Here is a 23,521-nt window from a genome sequence, read left to right as displayed (position 1 = left end):
CACCTTACACTCCTCAACAAAATTAGGTTAATGAAAGCAAGTATTAGACGATGGTGAGATGTATGCTTCATGAGAAAGGACTATCAAAGAAATATTGGGTGGAGACTGCAAACACTTCAATATCTTTGTTAAATAGACCTCCCTCCAAAGAAGTAGATGGGAAGACTTTGTTCAAGGCTCGGTATGGTTATAAACCCTTCTTAAAAAATTTTAAAGTGTTTGAATGGTTATGTTTCACTGTTAAAAGAGACAAGCTAGACAAGAAAGTTGAACCTAGGATTTTTGTGAGATACAACTTCATATCCAAGGCTTATAGAATTTGTCAACCTTCTAGAAGGAAAATTCTTATAAGTAGGGATGTGTACTTCATGGAGAATGAGCAATAAAATTGGAATAATGCTGAAAATATGCCAATAGTTAGCCCTTTACTTAATCAATATGAGCTAGTTAATGATGCACAATGTAAGAGATTGTTATCACATATATATGACAAATGCAATGTAATACTTCTAAATCCTGCATGTTATTATTAAACAATAGAAGGACATAATGCAAGAGGATCGGAAAAAAATAGACTTAGGAGCTTGTTTAAAGTCATAGGTGTGGAACGGGTGTTTAAAACAAAGTTAAATGTAGACGGTTCAATCAAAAAGTACAAGCAAGGTAAGTCGTGAAAGGGTACGTTCAAATTTTTGGAGTAGATTACTTTGATATGTTTGCATTAGTTGCAAGGTAAGATATCATTAGGATGTTGCTAGCTATTGCAACACAAAAGGGGTGGAAAATCTACCAATTTGGTGTCAAGTCAACCTTTCTAAATGGATTTTATGAGGAAGGAATCTTTGTTGAGCAACCTGAAGGGTTCTTTATGAAAGGACAAAAAGACAAAGTTTATCTACTAAAAAAGGCTTTGTATGAATTGAAACAAGCCTCAAGAGCTTGGTATAATAGAATTCATGAATTTGTATCAAAGCTAGGCTTTATTAAAAGTCTTAGTGAATCCACTTTATACATAAAAGGTGATCAAGCTAATTCTATTATGATTTCTTTGTATGTTGATGATCTCCTAGTTACTAGCAGCTATTATGAACTTATCCAACAATTCAAGGATAATATGCTATAAGTTTTTAAATGACAAACTTAGAACAAATGTCATTTTTCCTTAGTATGGAGGTTAAGAAAAATTATGGTAAATTTTTCATTAGTCAAAGGAAGTACACAAAGGAGATCTTCAAGAAATTTAGCATAAAACACTATAAAAGTATGGACACCCTATGTGTCAAAAGGAGAAGTTATGAAAGGATAATATTTCAGAAGAATAAGTGGAAGAAGCACTATACAAAAGCTTAATTGGTTACATTATGTATCTTACAACAACAAGACCAAATATCTTATATGCAATAAGTGTATTGTTAAGATTCATGATTATACAATCTTATCCATGAAAAAGTATGATCCCTTCTTAATTTGAATCCTAAGGAGACACAACACAAATAAATCAAAAAAGAACACGAAATAAGACGTGGATGGGGGAACCCCACAATCTAACAGATTGATAAGTCAAGTGAAAATTCGTCATAAAGATTTTAATCTTTGATAAGAATCAAAGTTCTAATCCAAAAACCAAGAGAATCATCTCTCAAAGAATTCAAATGCATATAATATGACTCAAAATTGTTTACATTAGTTTTTGGTACCTATATTTATAGGCACATAAATTTAAGAAAACCTAGAAACTCTAAAAGAAAGCTCAAGCCTAAAAACATAAACTTAAACTAATTTCTACAAGAAAGCCCAAAACCCAAAAACATAAATTAATTTTTCTAGTAATTTTTCCTCAAATGTACTTATGATCTTCATGTTCTTTAAGTTTCCTTCTTTATGGAACATTATAAGCTTCAAGGAGATGTGTTTTGAGCTTTGGCCTTGTCATAAATCCTTTGAATTATAAATGTTCTTCCTTAAATTCTTCTTATATATGTTTAGGAGATAGTTTCTATCATACCCTTCCTTCTTCTTGAATATAATTTATTCTCAAATTCGTACCACTTAAAGTTTAGGAAATAGTCATCTATCATATCTTCGTTCTTAAAAAGAATTTTTCTTCAAATTCGTAATGACAGAATCAATTTAAAACCAAAGGGTATATTAGCAAACAAAGTGATTAAACATGGAGAAGATGTTATTTGTGACATGGTTATACAATGGAAGGGCCAAAATATTGAAGATACTACATGGAAAATGGAATTTTATATCGAAAGTCTATTAACGCTTGAGCCTCCAAGAGAAGACTAGTATCTAAGAAACGAGTATTGGTAGGACAACTAATGATGTATGAAAAGAGAAAAGCGAGTGACGAGTTCAAGTGACAAATGATGTAACAAAATCACTTAAGGAGTGCGAGAAGTAGGAAAAATATAACGAAGAGAACATCTCTTAAGAGGAAAGATCGTTCTTTCCTTAAAATGAACTTGTTATGAGGTAAGATAGTTAACCCTATAAACCATATGATATTTTGATAACACACCACCCTTTTGTGAGCTAGATGATAATCTTGTTTTAGTACCAATAACCAAAGAGGATAGAACAACCTAAAATAGACACAACAATCATGTTAATAAGAGTTGATACTTTAAATTTCAAAAGGAAACAATGTTATCAATATCAGATAACGAAAAATATCAACAAATAAAAATCATTTATAAAGTTATAACGGAAATTATAACAATTATAACGAAAAGTATAATTTGTAAAAAAATAATTATGGTGAAAGTAGAGGAGAAGGAAAAAATTGAAAAAATTGAAAAAAAAAAAGAGTTGACAATGGCAGCAAGCGATAGTGGTTGACTGTGACGACATGAGGCAGGTAACAGTGATTGACAATGGCAAGCAACAACAATCAATGGTGGCAGATGTGTTTGTTTGTTGCAGTAATTAAAGCCAAAGTGAAAAGAATAAGGGAAGAGATGTTTTAACCAATATTTTACTGCAATAGTAACTAGTAAAAGAACAAGATGAAGGTCACGATAACATGTAAAAGAATAAAAGAGAAGAATTTCTAGATTTAGGTTAAATAATATTAATAGGCCTAATCCAAATTTTGACCTTTATGTATTAAACATTCATAAAGCACATCAAATGATGCAATTAGGGTTGATGTGTGCCACCACCGCTTCCTATCTCATCTCTTATGAAGCAGTTGATGCATTATCTCTTCCACTTTGCTACTTTACTACTACTTATCTCTTTCTTCAGTTCGCTTTTTCCACCATTACCGTCTCACCACCGCCAGCCGCCATGCAAAAAGTGACCTCCACGAGCCGTCACAGAAACCCACTTCACATTCTCCATGTTGTTGCAACAGATTCGGAAACCACAACCGGTTTCCGCACGCCACCATGGTTGAAATTTGATGACATTGAAAGGAAATACAATCTAATGATTTAAAAATCCTTTCTCCTGATGAAAACTTGTACTGCTCCCCCACCCAATTTAGTGTCCATATCTTGTGTTTTATATATCTCCAATTTTATTTAGAAAGATTCTTCTTTTAAAGAACACAACTCCATTGTAACAGATAGTGAAGTATAAAAATGGCACCATGTTCAACTACGAGGACTATATTTCCACTCAAAGTAGAAGCATAATCATTCCTCATAGATATGCAAAAAATTATTAACATAATATACAGGAGTATAAAGACATTAAAATGAAAAGCAATTGTTTCCTACAAAAAATTATACTGTCAAATTAGTTCGCAGCCTCTCCAGCTGTCGTCTCGTTATTGTCATTTTTGGTCAAAGTTGCATCAGACCTTGCATCCTCTACGTTTTTCTGCTGAAACTCATGTTTTAGTCTTTGGATTTCCCGATCCTTCTCTTCGAGTTTATCTTGTAACATGAGAACCTGCAATGCAATCCATTTTAGGATGGACTCTCAAATATCAATTTTCATGTATCTGCCAAAAGTATTGATTCAAAATTCTTTATTGTAAAATAACGCGTTCAAATATCAACGCATTCATACAGTATTACGTTATCCAACCATGGAAAACATTTTCTTGACTCGGATATAAACAGGTTCTAAGTATACAAAAACTTTCCATTTGAAAACATCAATACCCAATTTCTATCAATCTAAGGACATCATGGCATAAAATTATTAAAAAGTATTTATTTACCCTTTCTTTTATGTAATAATAAAAATATTTATTCAAAAATTATATTTGAGCAAATTATATTATCAGTTTCAAAAACTTGAGGCAGAATTTTTTAATCTACATGCAATTCATATCAGCAATCATTTATTTTGTTGATCTTTTGTTCATAAATTGTTGCTCATGAATCAAAGAGACATTTTATTGCACTTTAAATAACAAATAATGAGAAAAGGAGAAAGACGTAAAAACCGTTTCGTTGGATCTTTCCACATCATTTGTCAGTCCTTCCATGTGCTTCTGCAACCCTGTAATAGATGTCATGAACAAGAACTAGTGTTTATATAAACTAAGGTAGATAACTTTTAATCCCTCCAGTCTCCAATTTTACACACAAGAAAATAAATTAGCACATTTATGATAATAGTTCCAGCATACTATACACTTCAAATCATTAGTTTTATAGCCACACACAACAATATCATTTCACTTTGGCATGAAATGTAACAAAACTATTGATAGACTAATTTGAATCTTAAAAGAAAAGGCGACGACAGTTACTCAGCTAGCTGGTCTAAGAGTCAAGGGATTATAGAACCAAAAGGGTTTTAAATAGTTCACTAGAGTGCCACTATTCGGTGTAGCAGTCGCTGCAGACGCTATTCGTTCTAGGGGCTACTGTAGCAGAACAGTTTAGTATAGCGGACCAAACAGCTGTGGGCACTATTGCGGCGCTGTGTTTATTTCAAAAAAAAACTTGGAACAGAGACATTGGGGCTTGTTGGAGGGCTATTTCTGGGATTTTAATTTCCAAAATTCAAATCTATAGATGTAATAATAGTGAAAATGATAACAGCTTGAATTTAGATGATAATCGATAATTCTATCTAGGAAACTAGTAGTTGACTTTCGTTGGTGTTTAAAACCAAATGACCTTTCATTGTTAATTATGAATGTAAATATTGAGTAATTTTTATCATTTTTGACAATTTTTGTGTATAGTTCACAATAGTGGTTATCTTGCTATGCACTAATTAGCTATAGTGTCTGGTGGTTTTGAAGACGGCCGCTGCAAACCACTATCCATGATTTAAAACATACAACATAAAACAAGTTCCATTCAATGACAAACCTTCAAATTGACTTCTAAGTTGTGAATTCTGGGACTTCTGCAATGCAAGCTTCAGTGCTAATTCATGTATCTGCATACCAGGAGGGAAACAGAAATGGAAAATGACAACAATTTAAGCATCAATTCAGTAACAATGAATACCATACAATACATTTTGGGATTGAGCCCTTATGTCAATATTGGAGAAATGCATACAACTGTGACATTACTTCCAGTAACTAATACAACACAAGTGAGGGAAAAAGGGACAATTAGAGGCATAGAGCAAAGAGATGGTAGCACCTTCCCCTCAGAAGCTTGATTTCCAATCTCCTCATTTTCCTCCTGCAGGGTTCTACATTTAGCCATCAGCATCTTCCCCATCTTGCTTTGGGGAGTAAAATTCATAGCAGCAATGTTATCTTGCAACTCCTTCACCTTTTTATCCTTTTCCTCGACTAAATTCTATTATCAGATGAGAAATCTTGTAAGAACTAAAAAGGGGTAAGCAACAACTGAAAGAAATTGTTATTATGTGTAGGGAGTGACGACATGAAAGAAAAAACAACAGTGTTTAAGTTATGGGTATTAAAGCATCTGTTTATAAAATATCCAAAGGGCCAACCACATCTCAGAAGAAAGCCAAATCTGAAATTTGTCTATTCTAAAGTAACCTGAAAACATTTAGGGTGTAATTGATTTAGATGAAATAAATAGAAATAATGGAAATAGAGAATAAATAAGTTGAGAAAAGATAAATATGTAAGAAATAAAATTGTTTGATTAATTGTTTGGTAGAGTAGAAATAAGCGAGAAATAGACAAGGTGTTTTGAAAGTTATGCAATTTGATTGATTTGATGGGAAAAATAAGGAGAGGGAGAGGGAGAGAGATGAATTGAAATATTTAGGAAATAAAAAAAGTGGGTTCCACCATTTCTTTTTCTTTTCCCCTCATCCCGAAACCAAACAACCAACATCTTCCTCCCCCTCCCCTCTACCAAACAAAGGGTTACAGATTTACCAAAACCCTCTACCATACAACTTATCCCATGTACTTCCAACTATACAAGGACTGTCTACCCGAAGTGCAAAGGTTGCCTGTACTCTTCCATCTTCTGTGATAATTCCTTTCCATTTCATTTTGTGACCTCCAAAATACAAAAGTTTATTACTGTTACCCCAGACGGTTATTAGGTGTGACAACACAGTTCAGACACTAACAAAATCTCTCTGCCCTATATTAGTCAGTGAAAAAAATCTGTAGACAACTTGAACTAACAAACCTTTTCCTATTCAAACATGAATTACGAATTATCACACAATTTTTCTCACCTCCCTGTGTTTCTCCAACAGAAGAGTTAAAAAGATCAACCAAACTCAATTCAGTGTAAGTCAGCATCAAGTCAAATAGCAAACCTTTAAACGAGTGAACTCTTCATGAACAGCTGGATCTAGTAACAACCTCCGAGCCTGAAAATTATATTTCAAAGAATTTCAGGGCATTAACAATTCAATAAAAAAAAAATAGAATACAATATACAACCAACATGATGTGAAATTTCAGCAGCAGGATTAATTTTCAACAATGATGTGAGATGATATTAACAAAGACACCACAAACATAAAGCAGCAACTAACCGTGCTGTAAATGTACAGCAGAAACACTATAAGAACAAATTCAACATCATTCCTTATTAGTCAAAGTTTAGTGAAGCAGGGAATGCTGATGCGAAATTTTAATTTAAAAAAAAAAATACAGTTACCTATAATGCTGACAGGATAACCTGTGCCCTAAAATTCATGTGGAACCCTACATTAACCTGATGAACAAGAAATACCTAAAATTCGTCTATCCCTAGAGTACAATCAAAGTGAAAATGAACACTAGTCTGTCTTCTAGTTAATGCCTTAATGGTGCAGTAATTAACATTACCAGTTTAACGAGACAAGAACCACACTGTTGAGAGGTGGGTATTTGTTGCCAGTGGTGGCACATTCCAATGTCTTAAAACCCAGCTAAGACCAGCCAATCAAAGCGGTCCAACCAGGAACAGATGGCACAAATGGTCCAGCCTCTAATAGGATCAGCAAAGACATTGACCTAGTGTAACCTGGTTTGGCCTGGCCACGTTCCAGAATCAACTACTGAACCACTAGTTGCTATCATTTGAAGTGTGTTGCAACAAATGCCTGTAAACTTTTTTTTTTTGCTCACATTCCAAAGGCAGTGTTAGAATCTTGACCATTGATCTTAGGATCAATTAGATTGATTCTATATTTATATATTAGCCTGAACAAGGATAACTAAATATTTTGTATTTATGTCCTCAATATTTTGTAATTATGTTTTCTTCCCTATAAATTCAACAGCTCCAATGTGATCTAAACACACAAAATTCATCCTAAGCTCTCTTGTTTCTCTCTCTCAACACAATGAACACATTGTTCATCAGAATCTACTTATTTTCCTTCACGGTTCCTCCTAGGCTTGTTGGAGAGGGTTATGAGACACATGTTGCTTAACATCATGGAAGCTAACACGTACAATACCTAAGCAACATTCGTTTGCACATTAGCTAAAATCAAGATTTTACTAATTAAACTATACGATCCTACAATTTTGCATACTATTTACGATTTAAATCCCATGCATGATTGTGGCATAACAAAATCGTGTGGATTGTTGTTTTTCTGTACCAACTGCTGCACCACTAATTACCTTCTTAGGTGAATGGATTCAGTTTAAATAAAACCTAAACCTAATTAGAAACTACTTCAATCAAAACTTCACCTTGTTATGTGTGTTGTCGGTTGCAGCATCACCTGATTAAAATTAATACAAATAAAGTTCACCTTTTATTTTGCTATTGCAGCACCTATCCCCTTTCTCGGTGAATGGGCGTTTCAATTAAAACAAAATTCAAACCCACACCATTCACAATCTTGGCCAAATGGGTTTCAATCAAAAAAAAGACCAAATAAGACACTTGTAACTTACATGTCTTCTCTTCAGTAACTTGCAATAGTTACATGCAGGGGCATCTCTTCACCCAAATCCATTTATATGTAATATTAGAAATTCAAAATTGGCACTAGTTCAACTACGTGCATCTCTTCTCCTTAAGAAATTCAAAAACTGCATTCACAAACCCAAGTCATTAGAGTGGCACTCATGCACTAAAGACACCAACAGATTTTCTTCCACTTCTCCTTCGCTGTAAAACATTCACACTCACAGACTCACCTGCACAATTTTGTTTCTATGTCTCCTTGTTTCTCAGAAACCACTTACATTATCGTTGTCAAACTCGAGGGTTTACATGAACTTGTGGGAGTTTAGTAAACTCGACTCGTAATATCTTAAGCATTTGCTTTAAAGAAAATTAAAATTATTTAAAAATAATATAATATTTTATTATTATATGTTTCCATAAATAACTTTTCCTATTTTTTTAATTAAATATTATTATTAATATATTATATTTTTTAAATTTTTCTTATATTATTATTCTTTTAGAATAACTTCGATTAGTTACATTATATATTATACTTTATATAAAATAAAAGGTTGCTAGACTAAGGCCCAGAAGCCCATAATAGAAGAAAGAAACCCTAAAACTTCATCTCTCACGAAACTTTAGCATCACAACACCAGCACGACAATGGCACAACACAGGACAACCACGACGATAGGCTATCAGCAAGACAATGGCAAACAAATAGAACAAAACTACAATGCATCAAGGATTGTGAGATGAGTCGCGAGAGTGATAGCACAGAGAGCATGGAACCCTAGTCGCAAGTAACAATGGAGGAGAAGAACGAATCGAGCTAATTTCGCAGAGGAAACGATAATCTTTGGTGTCTTTTTGGGTTTGAAGAAAAGTCATACGGACTCGCCAACTCATTTGCTAAACTCGCGGTAGAAGTAATTAGTATATCTAGGCAATCATGATGTGTAAGCTAGGAGGTTTGTCTTGAAATGAAATGGTTGAGAACAAATAGGTATTACCAGAGATGTGGTCAGAAGCACCGGAATCAATTACCCATGAATTGTGACTTTCAATGGATTGAGAAATGCAAGCTGTTAAAGTACTCGGGGCTTGAGATGATTGTGTCAGGCTGCTGGACTTGAGACGTAGGTACTCTTGATACTCGTCCTCAGTGAACTTGGACTCAATTGGCAGTCTTAGAAGGAAAACCATGTAAGGAGTAACAGTTTTCCTGAGTGTGACCCATCCTCTTGCAATATGTGCATTGAGGACGTCCACGGCCTCCACGTCCAGCTCCTCTAGGTCCATGTCCTCCTCTTCCTCGAGTTGCGGCCATAACAGATGATTCTACTCGAGCATGAGATTCTTGAATTTCAAGTGTTGGGACTTTCGGGACACGAATCATACGCTGGATCAGGGTGTCCATGGAAGGGACCTCATAAGAGGTCAAAAGTAGATCTCTAATGTGATTGAAGTCTGGATGAATGGCGCGAAGAATCATCACCATATAGTATTTGTCCAGCTTCTTCATTTCATCTGAAGCGTCGACTTCGAGAAACATCCGAAGGTCTTCCACGGCTGATTGTGCTTCATTCATGAAGGAGATCATGTCATGATTGGTCATTTTCAGAGATGCCAACTTGTCCGCCAAATCATATAGGCGTTGGATATCGTTGGCATAGATATTCTGAGTCCTCTTCCAAAACGAGTGACATGTTTTGAATGCCCTAAGAGACATTAACAATCTCGGCTCCATGAATTGCCACAACAAGGCACACAATTGAAAATTTGCTTGCTTCCACTGTTCGGCTTTTTCTTGAGGCACATGGCTTCCGTCTTTCTCAAGGTGGTCATGATGTCCTTGACCAAGGAACCACATCTCGACGGCAGCGGACCAAGAGAGGTAATTTTGTCCATCTAGCTTCTCGGAAGTAATGGAAGGACTTCTAGAGAATGAAATAACACTTCCAGAGGCCATTTCTGATCAAGGGAACAAAAACAGAGAGCAGAAACGCAGAAACGCAAAAAACAGTGGAGATTTTTAAACGACCGAGGGAGATGTCCGCAAGGGTGACGTCTGGACCTCACTGAATCGGAGTTTTGAGGGTTAGAACAGCAGCAGAAGACTCCGGTGAGAGCTATGGAGGTGGCGCCGTGATGTTCCGATCAGCAGAAGGCGGCGGTCCAGATCCAATGGTCGCCGGCGAAAACTGAGGTGGCCGGAGACGACACGCCTGTTCGCAGCGAAGAAGATGGGGCGCGTGGCGGCGCGTGGACGGGAGGATGGTTCCGGCACCGGTGGGGGTGGCTGTCGCTCGGAGAGGCGCTCCAGATCTGGTGGTCGCCGGCGAAAACTGAGGTGGCCAGAGACGACGGCCGGCGACGAACAGTGGCGGACGGCGAAACAGTTGCAGACAGTGACGATTTTGTGAACAGTGACAGTGGGTAGCTTTGGATAGTGTTTTATGGCAGTGAACAGCTACAGATAGTGATTAACAATGACGGATGGCGGCGGACAGCCGCGGACGATGGCAACAAGTGTCGATGGACAGACCAGACGAAAACCAGAGCGGGATCGACCCACTCTGATACCAAGTTGAGATTAAAACAGACAAAATATGTTTGAGGACTTAATTGGTCCCCTCTACTGTTCCTGATATTTATATATATGATGAAGGAGATACAAAGAAGTTGAAACATTAAAGGCTGCAACTAGGTGCTAGGTTAGAGGTTATCCAACACTCAACCTCCTAGCTTACACATCATGATTGCCTAGATATACTAATTACTTCTACACTCGCCAACCCGAGTTCAGCGAGTTCACGTGTTTAGCGAGTCAACTCCAAAAAACGAGTTTACCTTCGAGTTAACTCGGGAGATGGGTGTGAGAATGTAAACTCGGATGATTCCACGATTTGAATCACAAGTTTGATAACCATGACTGACACAATTCTGTTTTTATTTCTTTCATTTTTATCTCTTCTCTTTCGTTTGTGTCTCCTCTTTTATATTTATTTAACAAAACAAAACATACGATAGAAGCACCATTAATGTAATAATGGTTGATGAGAGTTCTAACCTCCCTCTAGTGAAGTTGTCACTGACTACAGTACCTTCTCACAATATGTTCCCTCTAAAAATGTGGTAAAAAAATCCCTGGGTAGAACAAACTTGAATTGGAAGCATGGAAAGACTATAACAGGAAGGGTTTATCATTACAAATTTTGACTCGAAAGGGCGTAATTGCTTGCAAAAGTCATTGATGAAGTAAAAAAATAAATGTTCGAAGTTGTTGCCTTGCAGCAAAGATTAATGAAATAAAATAAGGATTGATATTGAGGATAATGATGTAGAAACTTAAAAAGGAAAGAGGACTGAAGAGGAGGATGTGAGCAATAGTAGAAATATTTTTAAGAAGGGAGGCAGTAAGTTCTCAGGCCACAATTAATCAACTATTCAACAAGGTCCAAAGAGAAAGTATTTGTAGAGATGTAGCAAAGCTTTTCTATGAAAATGCCATAATGTTTAATGTGTCAAGAAGCAAAGCCTTTAGGAGAATGATTGATTCAGTTTCAAATCACAGCCCAGTACTTAAGCCACCTTCATACCATGAGATCCCAGTAAAGTACTTGAAAGAAGTTAGGACAACAAAAGATGTTTGATAGGACTGCATGCAAAAAAACAGGTTGCACAATAATGACTGATGGGTGAACCAACAAGAGGAGAAGGGATATATTTAACTTCTTAGTTAAGAGTCCAAAGGGAACAGTTCTTCTGAAATCTATTGAAAAAACTTGTAAGATGTTGGAGGACATTGTTGAAGAAATGGGCGAAGAGAACGTTGTCCAAATTGTAATAGACAATGCTGCCAATAGGCATTTGCAAGCAGCAGGATATCTTCTGAATCCTGAATTGCATCATTCTCCCAATTTTTAAGTGAATACAGAACTTAAAATTTGCCTACTGCAATGTACACAGAAGGGGTGGCTGACCTAGAGTTGCAATACTTGATTAATTTGCAACTAAAAGATTTCAAGAATAAAGAAAAATTGTTTGGTAACTGAAATCCTTGGCTATTAAGGAATTGGGAAAAGGACTTTGACAACTTGGTGGGAGTCTTATGGCTTATGGAGATCAACATTCAAAGCTTCAAAGGTTTGCTACTGGCGTACTTAGTTTGACATGTAGTTATTCTATATGTGAACTAAATTTGAGTGCATTTCAGATGGTAAGAATATAAAAAATGTGAAATTTCAATTAAAATATACTAAATTAGTAATTACTTATATGTATGTTTGCATTTGTATTTATTAGGTCTTAGGTCCACATAGAGAGAAATTCTTTGAAACAAGGAACTATCAATGATGTTGTTTATGTCATGGTTAATTCAAAATTGGCTAAGGAAGATAAAAGATCACATGAATAGTTTGAACATTTGGTTCAAAGGCAAGCCCAAAGTGGTGGGAAGATGATGTTATTGTCATCCACCTCTAGAGGAGAAGGATATTCTTATTGAAGAATATTCTTATTGATGTGCTTCATGAAGGAGATAGAGATACCTTTAGTTTTCATTTATTTGAATAATTTATATTAGATAGCCTTAAGTTGGATGAAGTATTGACGAAGTGATTGATTTTGTAAACTTGAGTTTGATGAAGTATTGACAAAGGGATTGAGTTTATTTAATAATTTGTCATTTTAACATGGACAATGGTTCTGAAACACAGTCCAAAGGTTTGCTAGTAACCATCCCTTTCCTTCCCTTTCTATTCATAATGTCTTTTTTGTTCCTACGGCTCCCTTTAATTTATTGTACATTAGTCAAAATGTCACGATCTCTTGATTGTGTCATTTCTTTTTCTAAAGATTTTGTTTCCTTGCAAGACCAAAGTATACGGTGAATGATTGGTTTTAGATGAGTCTCCTGTCCTTTATCAGCTCAATAACCTTCTCTTGTAGGATTGGAATTACTATCCCCACTTCTAGTTCATGCTTAGTTTATCTAGTTAGTTTCAACCTTTATGGCATCTCACTGTGTTGCAGCAAACATCTTATCCTTATACCCTGACAAATTGGGGTTGTTAAACACAACAACAAACAACTTAAGACTACCTGAACTCTTTTGCACTCATGTTTGTTATCAAGTTTGAGGTGATGCAATACTTCCTGTGTTATCTCATCAATCACATGCTTTCCTCTATTCTAAAAGGTAAAACTTGTCATCAAATTCTATATCCTCACCACTCTCTTCACCTTTTGCTGCCTCAAGTCTTTGGTTCTACATGTTTCGCTCATGCTCTTAACTCTAGCATTGACAAATTCTCTCCTTGGTCTAAATGCATTTTCCTTAAGTATCCACGATCTGAAAAAGGGTAAAATCGTCACTCCTTTACTCTCCATAGGTATTTTATCTTTGTTGATGTTACCTTCTTTGTATTAGTTCCCTTTTATGGGCCTGCACCATCTACATCTGAGACTTTTCCTTCTACAATTGTACCTATCTTGATGCACTTTTGTCCTTCGGAGGAGTCTTCATTCCCCCTCCACCCTTGAAGGTATAACAATGTTGCACTCATCCTGTATTGTTCCCACCTTCAAAGACAACTCTTTGACATCATCATTTGGTCTCACCTCTTGAGTTTAAAATTTCCATTGCTCTTCGAAAAGTATACATTTTACTCATAATCCTTCTCATTATACTTCAATATATCATGTCAAACTCTTGCCAGAACATGGGCAACCTATTCCAAATCCTGAAAGGTACAAACAGTTGGTAGGGAGGTTGAACTACCTTAATGCTACTCATATGGATATCTCGTTCTCGAAAAGTGTTGTAAATCAGTTCCTCCCTAACATTGAAAAGCAATGTCTCTGCATTCTTCAATACATCAAAGGAGCTCGAGGAAAGGGTCTTTTGTATGAAAAAAAGAACACACTTGAGTTGTGATATGTTCTAACGCAAACCAATAATGCTCCCCCATTAACAGAAGGTCCACTTCTAGGTTTTGTATATTTGTCAGAGATAACCACGTAATGAGAAGAAAGAAGCAAAATATTGTAGCAAGTCCACTGAGGAGGCAAAGTATCAAGCTATGGCTATAGATGCTCAGGAGCTCATATGGTCAAACATTTGCTTTAGAAACTAATGTTACGCAATTGTCACTTATATCGGTTAACCAATTTGCCATGCATATTGCCTCAAATCCAATAAATCCATGAGAATGAAGTATATTGAAGTTAATAATTAGAGAAAAAGACAAAGGTCCATTGAGGAGGCAAAGTATCAAACTACGGAAAAGTCATGTCTGGGGAAATTTCTGCTAGTTTTATCAATTCCCGTATGCAAGTAGACATCACTAAGTCACTAAGGGGTCCTTGAACTACATATCTAACAAGCTTATGCATATGACCTATATGCTCCAACTTGAAGGTATTAATAGAACCCATCACGGTTTGAACCCAGCACCTGTACTAAGCGTAGTGAACTTCACCACTAAGCCAAAGCGTATAAGTTAGCATAAAGTTAATTAATCTAATATATATATATATATATATATATATATATATATATATATATATATATATATATACCATATATAACTACATATGGAGTTATTATACTGATTCATATAATGCAACCATTAACCCACCAGTCTAACCAACAACCAATTGAGCCATGATAAATTAAGATCTTGAACACGTTAAATTCAAAATTTTACGTATAAAACAATATGACTTTTTTTTACTTCTGATGCATAATATAAATGTGCATGTTCATATTCAAAATTTGTCCAGGTTCATAGCACTAAAGATTGAAAAATGAAAAATGAAAAGTAAAAGACTAAAACAATAACAGGTTTCGAAATTAAAAAGGAGCAAAAGTGACATTCTTTCTAAATAAATGATAAGGAATATGATCCATAAGATTCTTAACTATGTTAATAAATTTAACTTTTATAAACAACGCAGAGCTATCCAAGGAATTTGAATTTGAGAAAATGAAAGGATCAAGAAAATGGTCAGAGGGAATTATATCTAAGAAAATATGGTAATTTGTTCACAATTATCAATAGTGAATAACTGTTAATAAAAAGAATTCAGAGTTTCATAAGAAAAAATGAAGATGTGAGAATCTATAAAAGGACACGCTCACCAAAAAAAAGATGGGGTTGGGAGAGCTTCAATATTAAAATGCAAATTTGAAAGTCATGTCATTTATTTGATTAGATATTAAATTTTTTTTAATATCTCTATACATTTATATTATAATAATTATTATTGTTAACTTTTAATCTAAGGTCGTAGATCAGCCACTAGATAAACACATGGACATTTTGAATTTATTTTCTATTTATAATAAAAGACTGCAAAACTACAACTAGCCTAATTGAATGAAGATGAATTTACTGGGAATGACATCATTGTTCACGGAAGAAGAGAATGCCACATTTTTGTTAGATACATTAAAAGTTTATACACCTCAATTAGGTTATAAACAATTTGAAAAAAAAATCAAATAAATAATGGGTGCATAACCTATGCTCTATAGTAATGAATGACATGTACTAATGTTACATGTACATATACACTAAGCTAGATACAGTACAACACAATAAAAAAAATTGAAATACAACCAACTGGGCGAGGAATCAAGAGTAGTCTGTACAATGCCTCAAACAAACAGAAAAAACAGGATTCTAAAATTAATGTGAAAAGAAATCAGCATGATCCACTTAATCATTCATGTTATAAATTTACCTGCATAGACGGTGGCTTGAGTTGCACTTTCAGATCCCACACAGCAGACTGGAGAAGTTATCAGACAATCAATCGTTAACAAGGAGAAACACAAATAAGAACAATATAAAAAGGAACAGGGGCAACAACAAAAGCAACAGGTTCCAACTCTGGTGTGCTTGAGTAGCCAAGATCCAGACAAATTACTAGATCAATAAGAGATAATAACATCCAAGATTAAAAAGGAAGGGCACTGCAGATATCAAGCAGAATATAATGAAACCTCATACAGACAATTATTTGATGTTCTTGGTTTCAAGGTGTAAATGATAGAGTGAAAAAAAAATAATGCACTTTAGAATTTTCGGACGAAAGATGGAATTTACTCGGTGGTTATGGTTGATGCCGAAAAGAAACACACAATCATGCTAACACAATAACAGGAAAAAACCTTATTTTGACATATTACCTTCAACTCTGTTATCTCCTGTTCTCGTTTTGCAAATGTTACAATGAATGCAGCTTCCTTTTTCTTCGCCTTTTCAAGCTAATATCCAATAGGAAAATGATAAAGGGTCAATGAAACCAGATGAATAGATGATGAATTATTTTGAACGAAAATAAAATATATGTATTACTAGATTCTAAACCTGCTCTCTTAAAGATTCTTCAGAGGTTTTCAAGGTCTGAAGATGATTAATCAACATTTTGGGATCTAGAAAGAAGAAATATAAAATAATGTTCAGGTATACATTTCGAACGCATAAAATAACTGTATAAAGAGTCATTTCTTGAACAATGATGCAGGAATATGTCACTTGCAAAACAGGGTACAACAAACCTGGAGTGACCCCAGCAGGTACAGAAGGCTCATTTTTAAGTGTAGAATGCCAACTCTGAATCTCAGATTTTGCAGCCTCAAGTTCATTCTGGAAAATTCAACACTGTTGTCAATATTTCTATGTAAGGAAAATGTACAGCACAAGCCTACGATATGAGAACAAGACTATCACATGTGGAAATTAGTACAAAAAGAAAACAACCCTCCATTCCGACATATAAGACTTAGCTATGGAAATAGAGATCGATGGGAATAGTGCAAGAACATTCTGTTCCAAACCATTACAATTCAAACATTATAGATGAAGATTGACACCTTTTCATCATGAATACAATCATGAACCAAGTCTTAAATAACTAAAGTTTGCTTCTCTAATAACAAAAGTTCAAATCTTTTCATACATAAGAACTATAAAAATGAGAAAGAAAACCAAAAAGATAACAGCAACAGAAGAAGGGAGCAAAGATGGTCAATTCTTTAAAGAAAAAACGTACTTGGCATGTCACAAGTGTATCCTTACAGTTCTGAAGACTGCAAAAGTATAAAGATCAAAAACATGTTTTAGACCCAACTAATTAGCTGCAATTTTCACAAAGTACAATATACCTCACACCGTTTATTCTGTAAAATACCTCTCACGCAGGGACAAAATCATTCCTGTAGTTACACCAGAGGCTTCTTCAGCTTTTGATTTAGCCTGCATCAAAAATCATCATTTAACTTCTTTCTTTTTATAAAGCATATTATTAGAAGCTGCATAAGCAATTTAGCAAGAAAAAAATGTAAGCTAGGTAAACAGAGCAATCAAATACCCTTCACCCATGTCGACTTCCACTGCTCACCCTACATGAACAAGTACAATCCCAAACCAAACATATACCCCCAACGCACATCACACAAGTAAAGTGAGCCAAACCCTAAAACTCAGCCATTGTCCTCCATGAAAAATGCCAAAATTAAATTATTGCAAAAAAACAATAACACCATTCAAGTTATCTCACTTTCCTCAACCTAAACAAATCCTACACAACAACAATCCAATACAGCCAAAGAGAAACAAAGAAAAGAAAACAATAACACATTCCACTATGTCCTGCACCGAAATGCCGACACGGCATAAAAGACTCACGCAAACCATACCTTCTTTGTTGCAAAAGGATCGTTGTCGTAATCTTCATCGTCGTAATCGGGAGACGACCTCTTAGTACCTAGATTTCAAAGCAACGATACAACCAAACTCAACAAAACAAGTCAAATTGAAGCAGCGTTAATCAGAAAAACAGCTAGAATAATTAAAACCTGAATGTCTTGCGCTAAATCCACCTAAGAAATCGAAGTCCTGCATTTGGCAGAAGCGAAGTTGAGGTTAAAGGGAACAACGAATGAAGGAAAAGTAATGGTGAGGGAGGTAGAGTGCCACGTACATCCTCGAAATGACTAGGGGAAGCCATGAAGTTGAAGAAACCCTAGAGCGATGTGAAAATGTGAGAGAAACGTGGTTTTGCACAACAGATATCTACGAAGCGAGGTAAAGTAGAAGATGCACACAATATGCGATTTCTAGTGCAGTTTTTTCTCCTCTTGGAAGAAGCCTGGCAGTACCTGCTAACACGAAAATTTATTACTCCTTCGATTTCTCCCAATAATAGTAAAACAAAATATAATTTCTCACTAAATTATTAGACAATAATTTTTATTAACTCTTTTGCTTTTAATGTATTATTTTAAAAATTGTTAATAACATTTTAAACTGTAAAATAAATTAATTTAGATAAATATATATATACTCATTTTTTAAGCAGTTTTATTAAATTTAATTGTTTCATTTATTTAGTTTTTCTTTTAAATTAACTATTTTTAACAAAAATAAATATCTTTAATAAAAAATTTATTTAGTATCCATATTTCTATTTTTAATTTTTCCTTTAAATAAATAACTATTTTTAAAATTAAAATAATTGTTTTACCATTTTGACTTTTCAAATAATCATTTTATTAAATTTAATTGTTTCATTCATTTAGTTTTTTTAAATTAACTATTTTTAACGAAAATAAATAAATATATATAAATATATAAATAATTATTTATTTTGTGTACATATTTCATAATTTTAATTTTATCTTTTATAATATAATTATTTAAAAAATTATAAAAAATAAGTTATTTTTGCATTTTTATAAAACTGTTTATTTTTTCTCCTTATTATTACCTTTTTATTTATCAACAATTATTTTCTTTATTTATTTTACTTTATTTTTAATAAATATAAATTTATTTTGTATATTAATCTAATAACATTATAATATTCTTACCTACTAATATAATATTATATAATATTATACATACTTAAAAAAATACGAACATAGAAGCATAATAACGTAACAATGTCTGTAAACTACAGTGGTCTTTAATAAAATAATTACGGTGTCCATATTCTTATTCTTAGCTTTTCCTTTAAATAAATAACTATTTTTTAAATTAAAATAATTGTTTTATCATTTTTACCTTTCAAGTAATCGTTTTATTAAATTTAATTGTTTCATTCATTTAGTTTTTCTTTTAAATTAACTATTTTTAACGAAAATAAATATCTATTATTATATATATATAATTATTTATTTTGTGTCCACATTTCGTAATTCTAATTTTACCTTTTACAATATAATTATTTGAAAATTTTAAAAAAATTAATAGTTACTTTTGCATGTTTTCTATAAAATTATCTATTTTCTCTCCTTTTTCTTTCTTACTCATCAACAATTATTTCCTCCATTTATTTCACTTTACTTTTAATAAATATAAATTTATTTTATCTATTAACCTAATAACATTACAATATCATTATCTACAAATATATTATGCATATTTAAAAAATGCATACACAGACACATAATAACACTTGTGTTTATGCTAGTCTTTAATAACACAGTTACCTATGTGGTGTCCATATTTCTATTCTCAAAATTACCTTTTAATAAATAAGTGTTTTTTAAAATCTACAGCTATATATAAAGAGATCATTTTTTGTGTCCACAATTCATAATTTTAATTTTACCATTTGCAATATAATTATTTGTTAATTTTTTAAAATTAACCATTATTTTTACATTTTTCTATACGACTATCTATCTTCTCTCCTTCTTTCTTTTCCCATTTATCAATAATTATTTACTCATTTTTTCGCATTCATTTCACTTCAATAAATATAAATTTATTTTGTATATTAACTTAATAACTTTAGAATATTATCACATATTAATATAATATTATCTATATATAAAAAATTGCGTACACGAATGTAATAGCGTTTATGTTTATACTAGTTAAAATAATTATTTTACCATTTTTAACTTTGAAATAACCGTTTTATTAGATTTAACTGTTTTATTTATTTAATTTTTTCTTTTAAATTAACCATTTTAAAACAAAATATAAATATCTTTAATAAAAAAATTATCTACAAAATAATTAAAAAATATATTTATAATCAAATTTTAAAAATCATTTATACTTTTTAAAATAATTATAAAGGGAATGGGTATCCTAATTTCTATTCTAAATTTTACCTTTTAATAAATAACTATTTTTTTAAAATTAAAATAATTATTTTACCATTTTTATTTTTTTAATTAGCCGTTTTATTATATTTATTTTTTCTTATTAACCATTTTGAAACGAAAATAAATATATTTAATAAAAAAATTATCTACAAAAGTAATTAGAAAGATATTTATAATAAAATTGTAAAAAATATTTATATTTATTTTTAAAATTAAAAATTGAGAGCTTATCGAGTATTTGATAGGGTTTTATTTTTTGGGGAGTTGTAATTAACCGTGATATTTTATTCTGCTAAAAGTGAGTTTATGTTGGAACTTATTTGATGATCTATCGGTTGATTGATAATAAGATTGATCACACATAACTTAATTAAAAATAGAAAACTGAATGTTATTTGTTGTTTCTCATTATTCCCCGTTCTTAAAAATTTTAAAATATGTAGTGTGTAATAAGACAAAGGAAGATTTGACTTTTGGAATTAAAGAAGTGATTATTCATAAAAAAACTTTGGAATAAATAATTCAAATCATTTATACATATTGTTCATAACCTAAATTTATACATATTTCATTCCTATATTTTATAAAAACCATCTAAAATATTTTTCTTAACAAATAATATGTGAAATGTTTCTCATATAATAAACATTCATGTTTGGTTTGTTGGAAAGATATTTAACATAATAATTAGGACAAAATAAGTATAAATTTAATTTAGGATCGAAACAAAATAATTTTGGGATGAAAAAACTATATTTAATTCAAAAAAATTTATGAACTAGCTATAGGTGGAGAGAATTTCCTATCCATTATTAGATAGAAGGTTTATATGACAAATGAAACTAAATCATGTATTATGGTTATTAGTCAAGGGTTGAACAATAATTACTAGATTTAATAAAATATTCTTATATAAATTATATTATGCAATTAACTTTGTAAAAATTAGTATGGTGCATTATAAATAAGTTACTTGAACTCCTAACAATTTCTAGATTGAGGATTATAGACCATCATTGTGTTTATGCAATTTAGTGTTTTGCCACGAGAAATAAAGTTAGATCACTAATTCAAGGTAACTCACAACAATAAGATAAGGATTAAAAAAAATGTATACATTAATAATAAAACTAAAGGTTATACATATATTTTTCTTATTTGTTAAGAGTTTTTTTGTAATAATCTCGTAAAGAAAAAAAAAAGTGTAGAATAACCTCTTAATTTTGAGAACACCATCGTTCACAGTCATATTTTTAAGTTAAATAAACAAGTATATGGTGTAAAACAAGCTTTTAGAGGTCTATATATGTTAAAATAAGAGAGAGGCTAAATCCCTAATGTATGTAGAACTCTTAGGATTATGCATTTATGAATAGGAAAATACAAAGAAATGAGTGTAAACTCATTATATCTAATATTTTTCCTCTAGTTGTTGTAAGCATAAAGAGTTGTTGCATATAAATCATGTATATCAAGCTTGTTATAAATAAATCAATTATAGGTCTTTATAATGATTTAGTAAAATTATCTTAGATCATTGTAATTAATTAACTCATTCATTTCTCCATATACAATGTTTTCTCGAATAAAATGACAATCAATCTTAATATGTTTGGTTATTTCATGAAAGACAATATTTGAGCTTATATGAGTAGCAACTTGATTGCCACATGTAAGAGACATTTGAGTGAACTCTCTAAATTACAAATCTTCAAATAATTGTTTAAGCCAAATAAACTCACAAGTAACTAAGGTCATGGTTTTATATTTTGCTTCCGCATTAAATCTTAATTCAACATTTTTTTTTGTGCTTTTCCACGAGATCAAATTATATTATCAATAATAAAGACATTGTATCCATAAGCGCATCTCATATATGGAGGATAACATGTCCACTCAACATACAATTGTAGTGTGATTATTGTGTCCAGATAACAAACTTTTTTTTAGTAGAATCTTTAATGCACTTCAATATATGAATGACAACATTTCAATGATATGTGTAAGACCCGTGAGAATTAAATAACTATATAAATAATTAATTAATAAATACGAGTAGTGAGAGCCTTTAAGGCATTAATTATTGATTTATATGACATGGAAAAGTTCTACTTAGTTATGTGAGAAGACTTGGGTTTAAGTCCTATGTATGCCAATTGTGTGTTATTTAATTTATTATTATTTTTAATAATATGCTTGATCATGTTGAGTGATAATGTGTTATTTAATTTATTATTATTTTTAATAATATGCTTGATCATGTTGAGTGATAATATAATAATAGAATTATATTAAATATCATGAAACATGAATTGGTTGAATGGTTGTGCATTGAATTAGCATTGACATGGTTATAGTAGTATTGGGAGAAGATTTGTATCAGAGTTTTTATTATGTTTTAGAACAATTGTAATATTTTATATTATTAAACTTGTTTTTTATTATGTATTTTATGTTTGAGTTATAGTAGAGGTTTTGAGATTATTTATTATTATTATAAGGTTTTAATTTTCCTGCGTTTTGGGAACATAAGTTATAATAAATGAAGTTTTATTATTTATTTCTTTATTTTATTATTTAAATCCGTAATATCCGGTCGGGATGTTACAATATGCATATGGAGAATTAAGAAATTGACTCACTACACCGAGTGTATAGAAAATTGATGTGACCCCAATAAGGCCTATAGTATTGGGCTACCGCTTAGGCCCATTCCTTTTAATTTCGTATATTTTCTTTATTTTCAATTAAATAAATATTGTTTTAATTGAGCTTGTTTTGCTTATTGCAGCCTATTTTTTTTCCAAGAAGTATTTGGCATTGGGCATGCGGCCCAAATCTTCTCATACAATGCTTCCAATAAGCATGCTCTGTTGGGCCATAATGTTGGAACTACCACGGCCCGCTTTTCTTCCAGTTATTCTCCACCAACTTGTACACACCTCCACGCTGCAGGCAACGCTTTCTTTAGTGGCAGCAACAATTGGGCCTACACGTAACATACCAATTGCATCAAAGAGAACCACCATCACGTTTCTTCATTGGGCCGAGAATTTGTCAACCTTCTAGAAGGAAAATTCTTATAAGTAGGGATGTGTACTTCATGGAGAATGAGCAATAA

At 32.4% G+C, this 23,521-nt stretch overlaps 1 protein-coding gene across 1 annotated transcript; it reads right to left on the bottom strand.

Moving 5' to 3' along the window:
• Positions 1 to 3,063: 3,063 nt before the first annotated feature.
• LOC114195874 (FKBP12-interacting protein of 37 kDa-like) lies at positions 3,064 to 18,446 on the bottom strand. Its single transcript, XM_028086301.1, has 14 exons — positions 18,264 to 18,446; positions 18,139 to 18,178; positions 17,980 to 18,047; positions 17,472 to 17,536; positions 17,334 to 17,370; positions 16,840 to 16,927; positions 16,649 to 16,713; positions 16,468 to 16,545; positions 16,020 to 16,067; positions 6,685 to 6,738; positions 5,571 to 5,732; positions 5,289 to 5,358; positions 4,409 to 4,464; positions 3,064 to 3,906 (listed from the first exon to the last, which is right to left on the bottom strand). The coding sequence occupies exons 1-14, from the start codon at positions 18,288 to 18,290 to the stop codon at positions 3,751 to 3,753; spliced, it is 1,014 nt and encodes a 337-aa protein (XP_027942102.1). The 5' UTR covers positions 18,291 to 18,446; the 3' UTR covers positions 3,064 to 3,750.
• Between the last annotated feature and the right edge of the window lie 5,075 nt (positions 18,447 to 23,521).

This window comes from Vigna unguiculata, chromosome 9, assembly GCF_004118075.2.
Source record: "Vigna unguiculata cultivar IT97K-499-35 chromosome 9, ASM411807v1, whole genome shotgun sequence".
In the NCBI taxonomy this organism is placed as follows: Eukaryota; Viridiplantae; Streptophyta; class Magnoliopsida; order Fabales; family Fabaceae; genus Vigna; species Vigna unguiculata.
The sequence above is the reverse complement of the archived record's forward strand: the minus strand, read 5'-3'. Positions and strand labels throughout refer to the sequence as shown.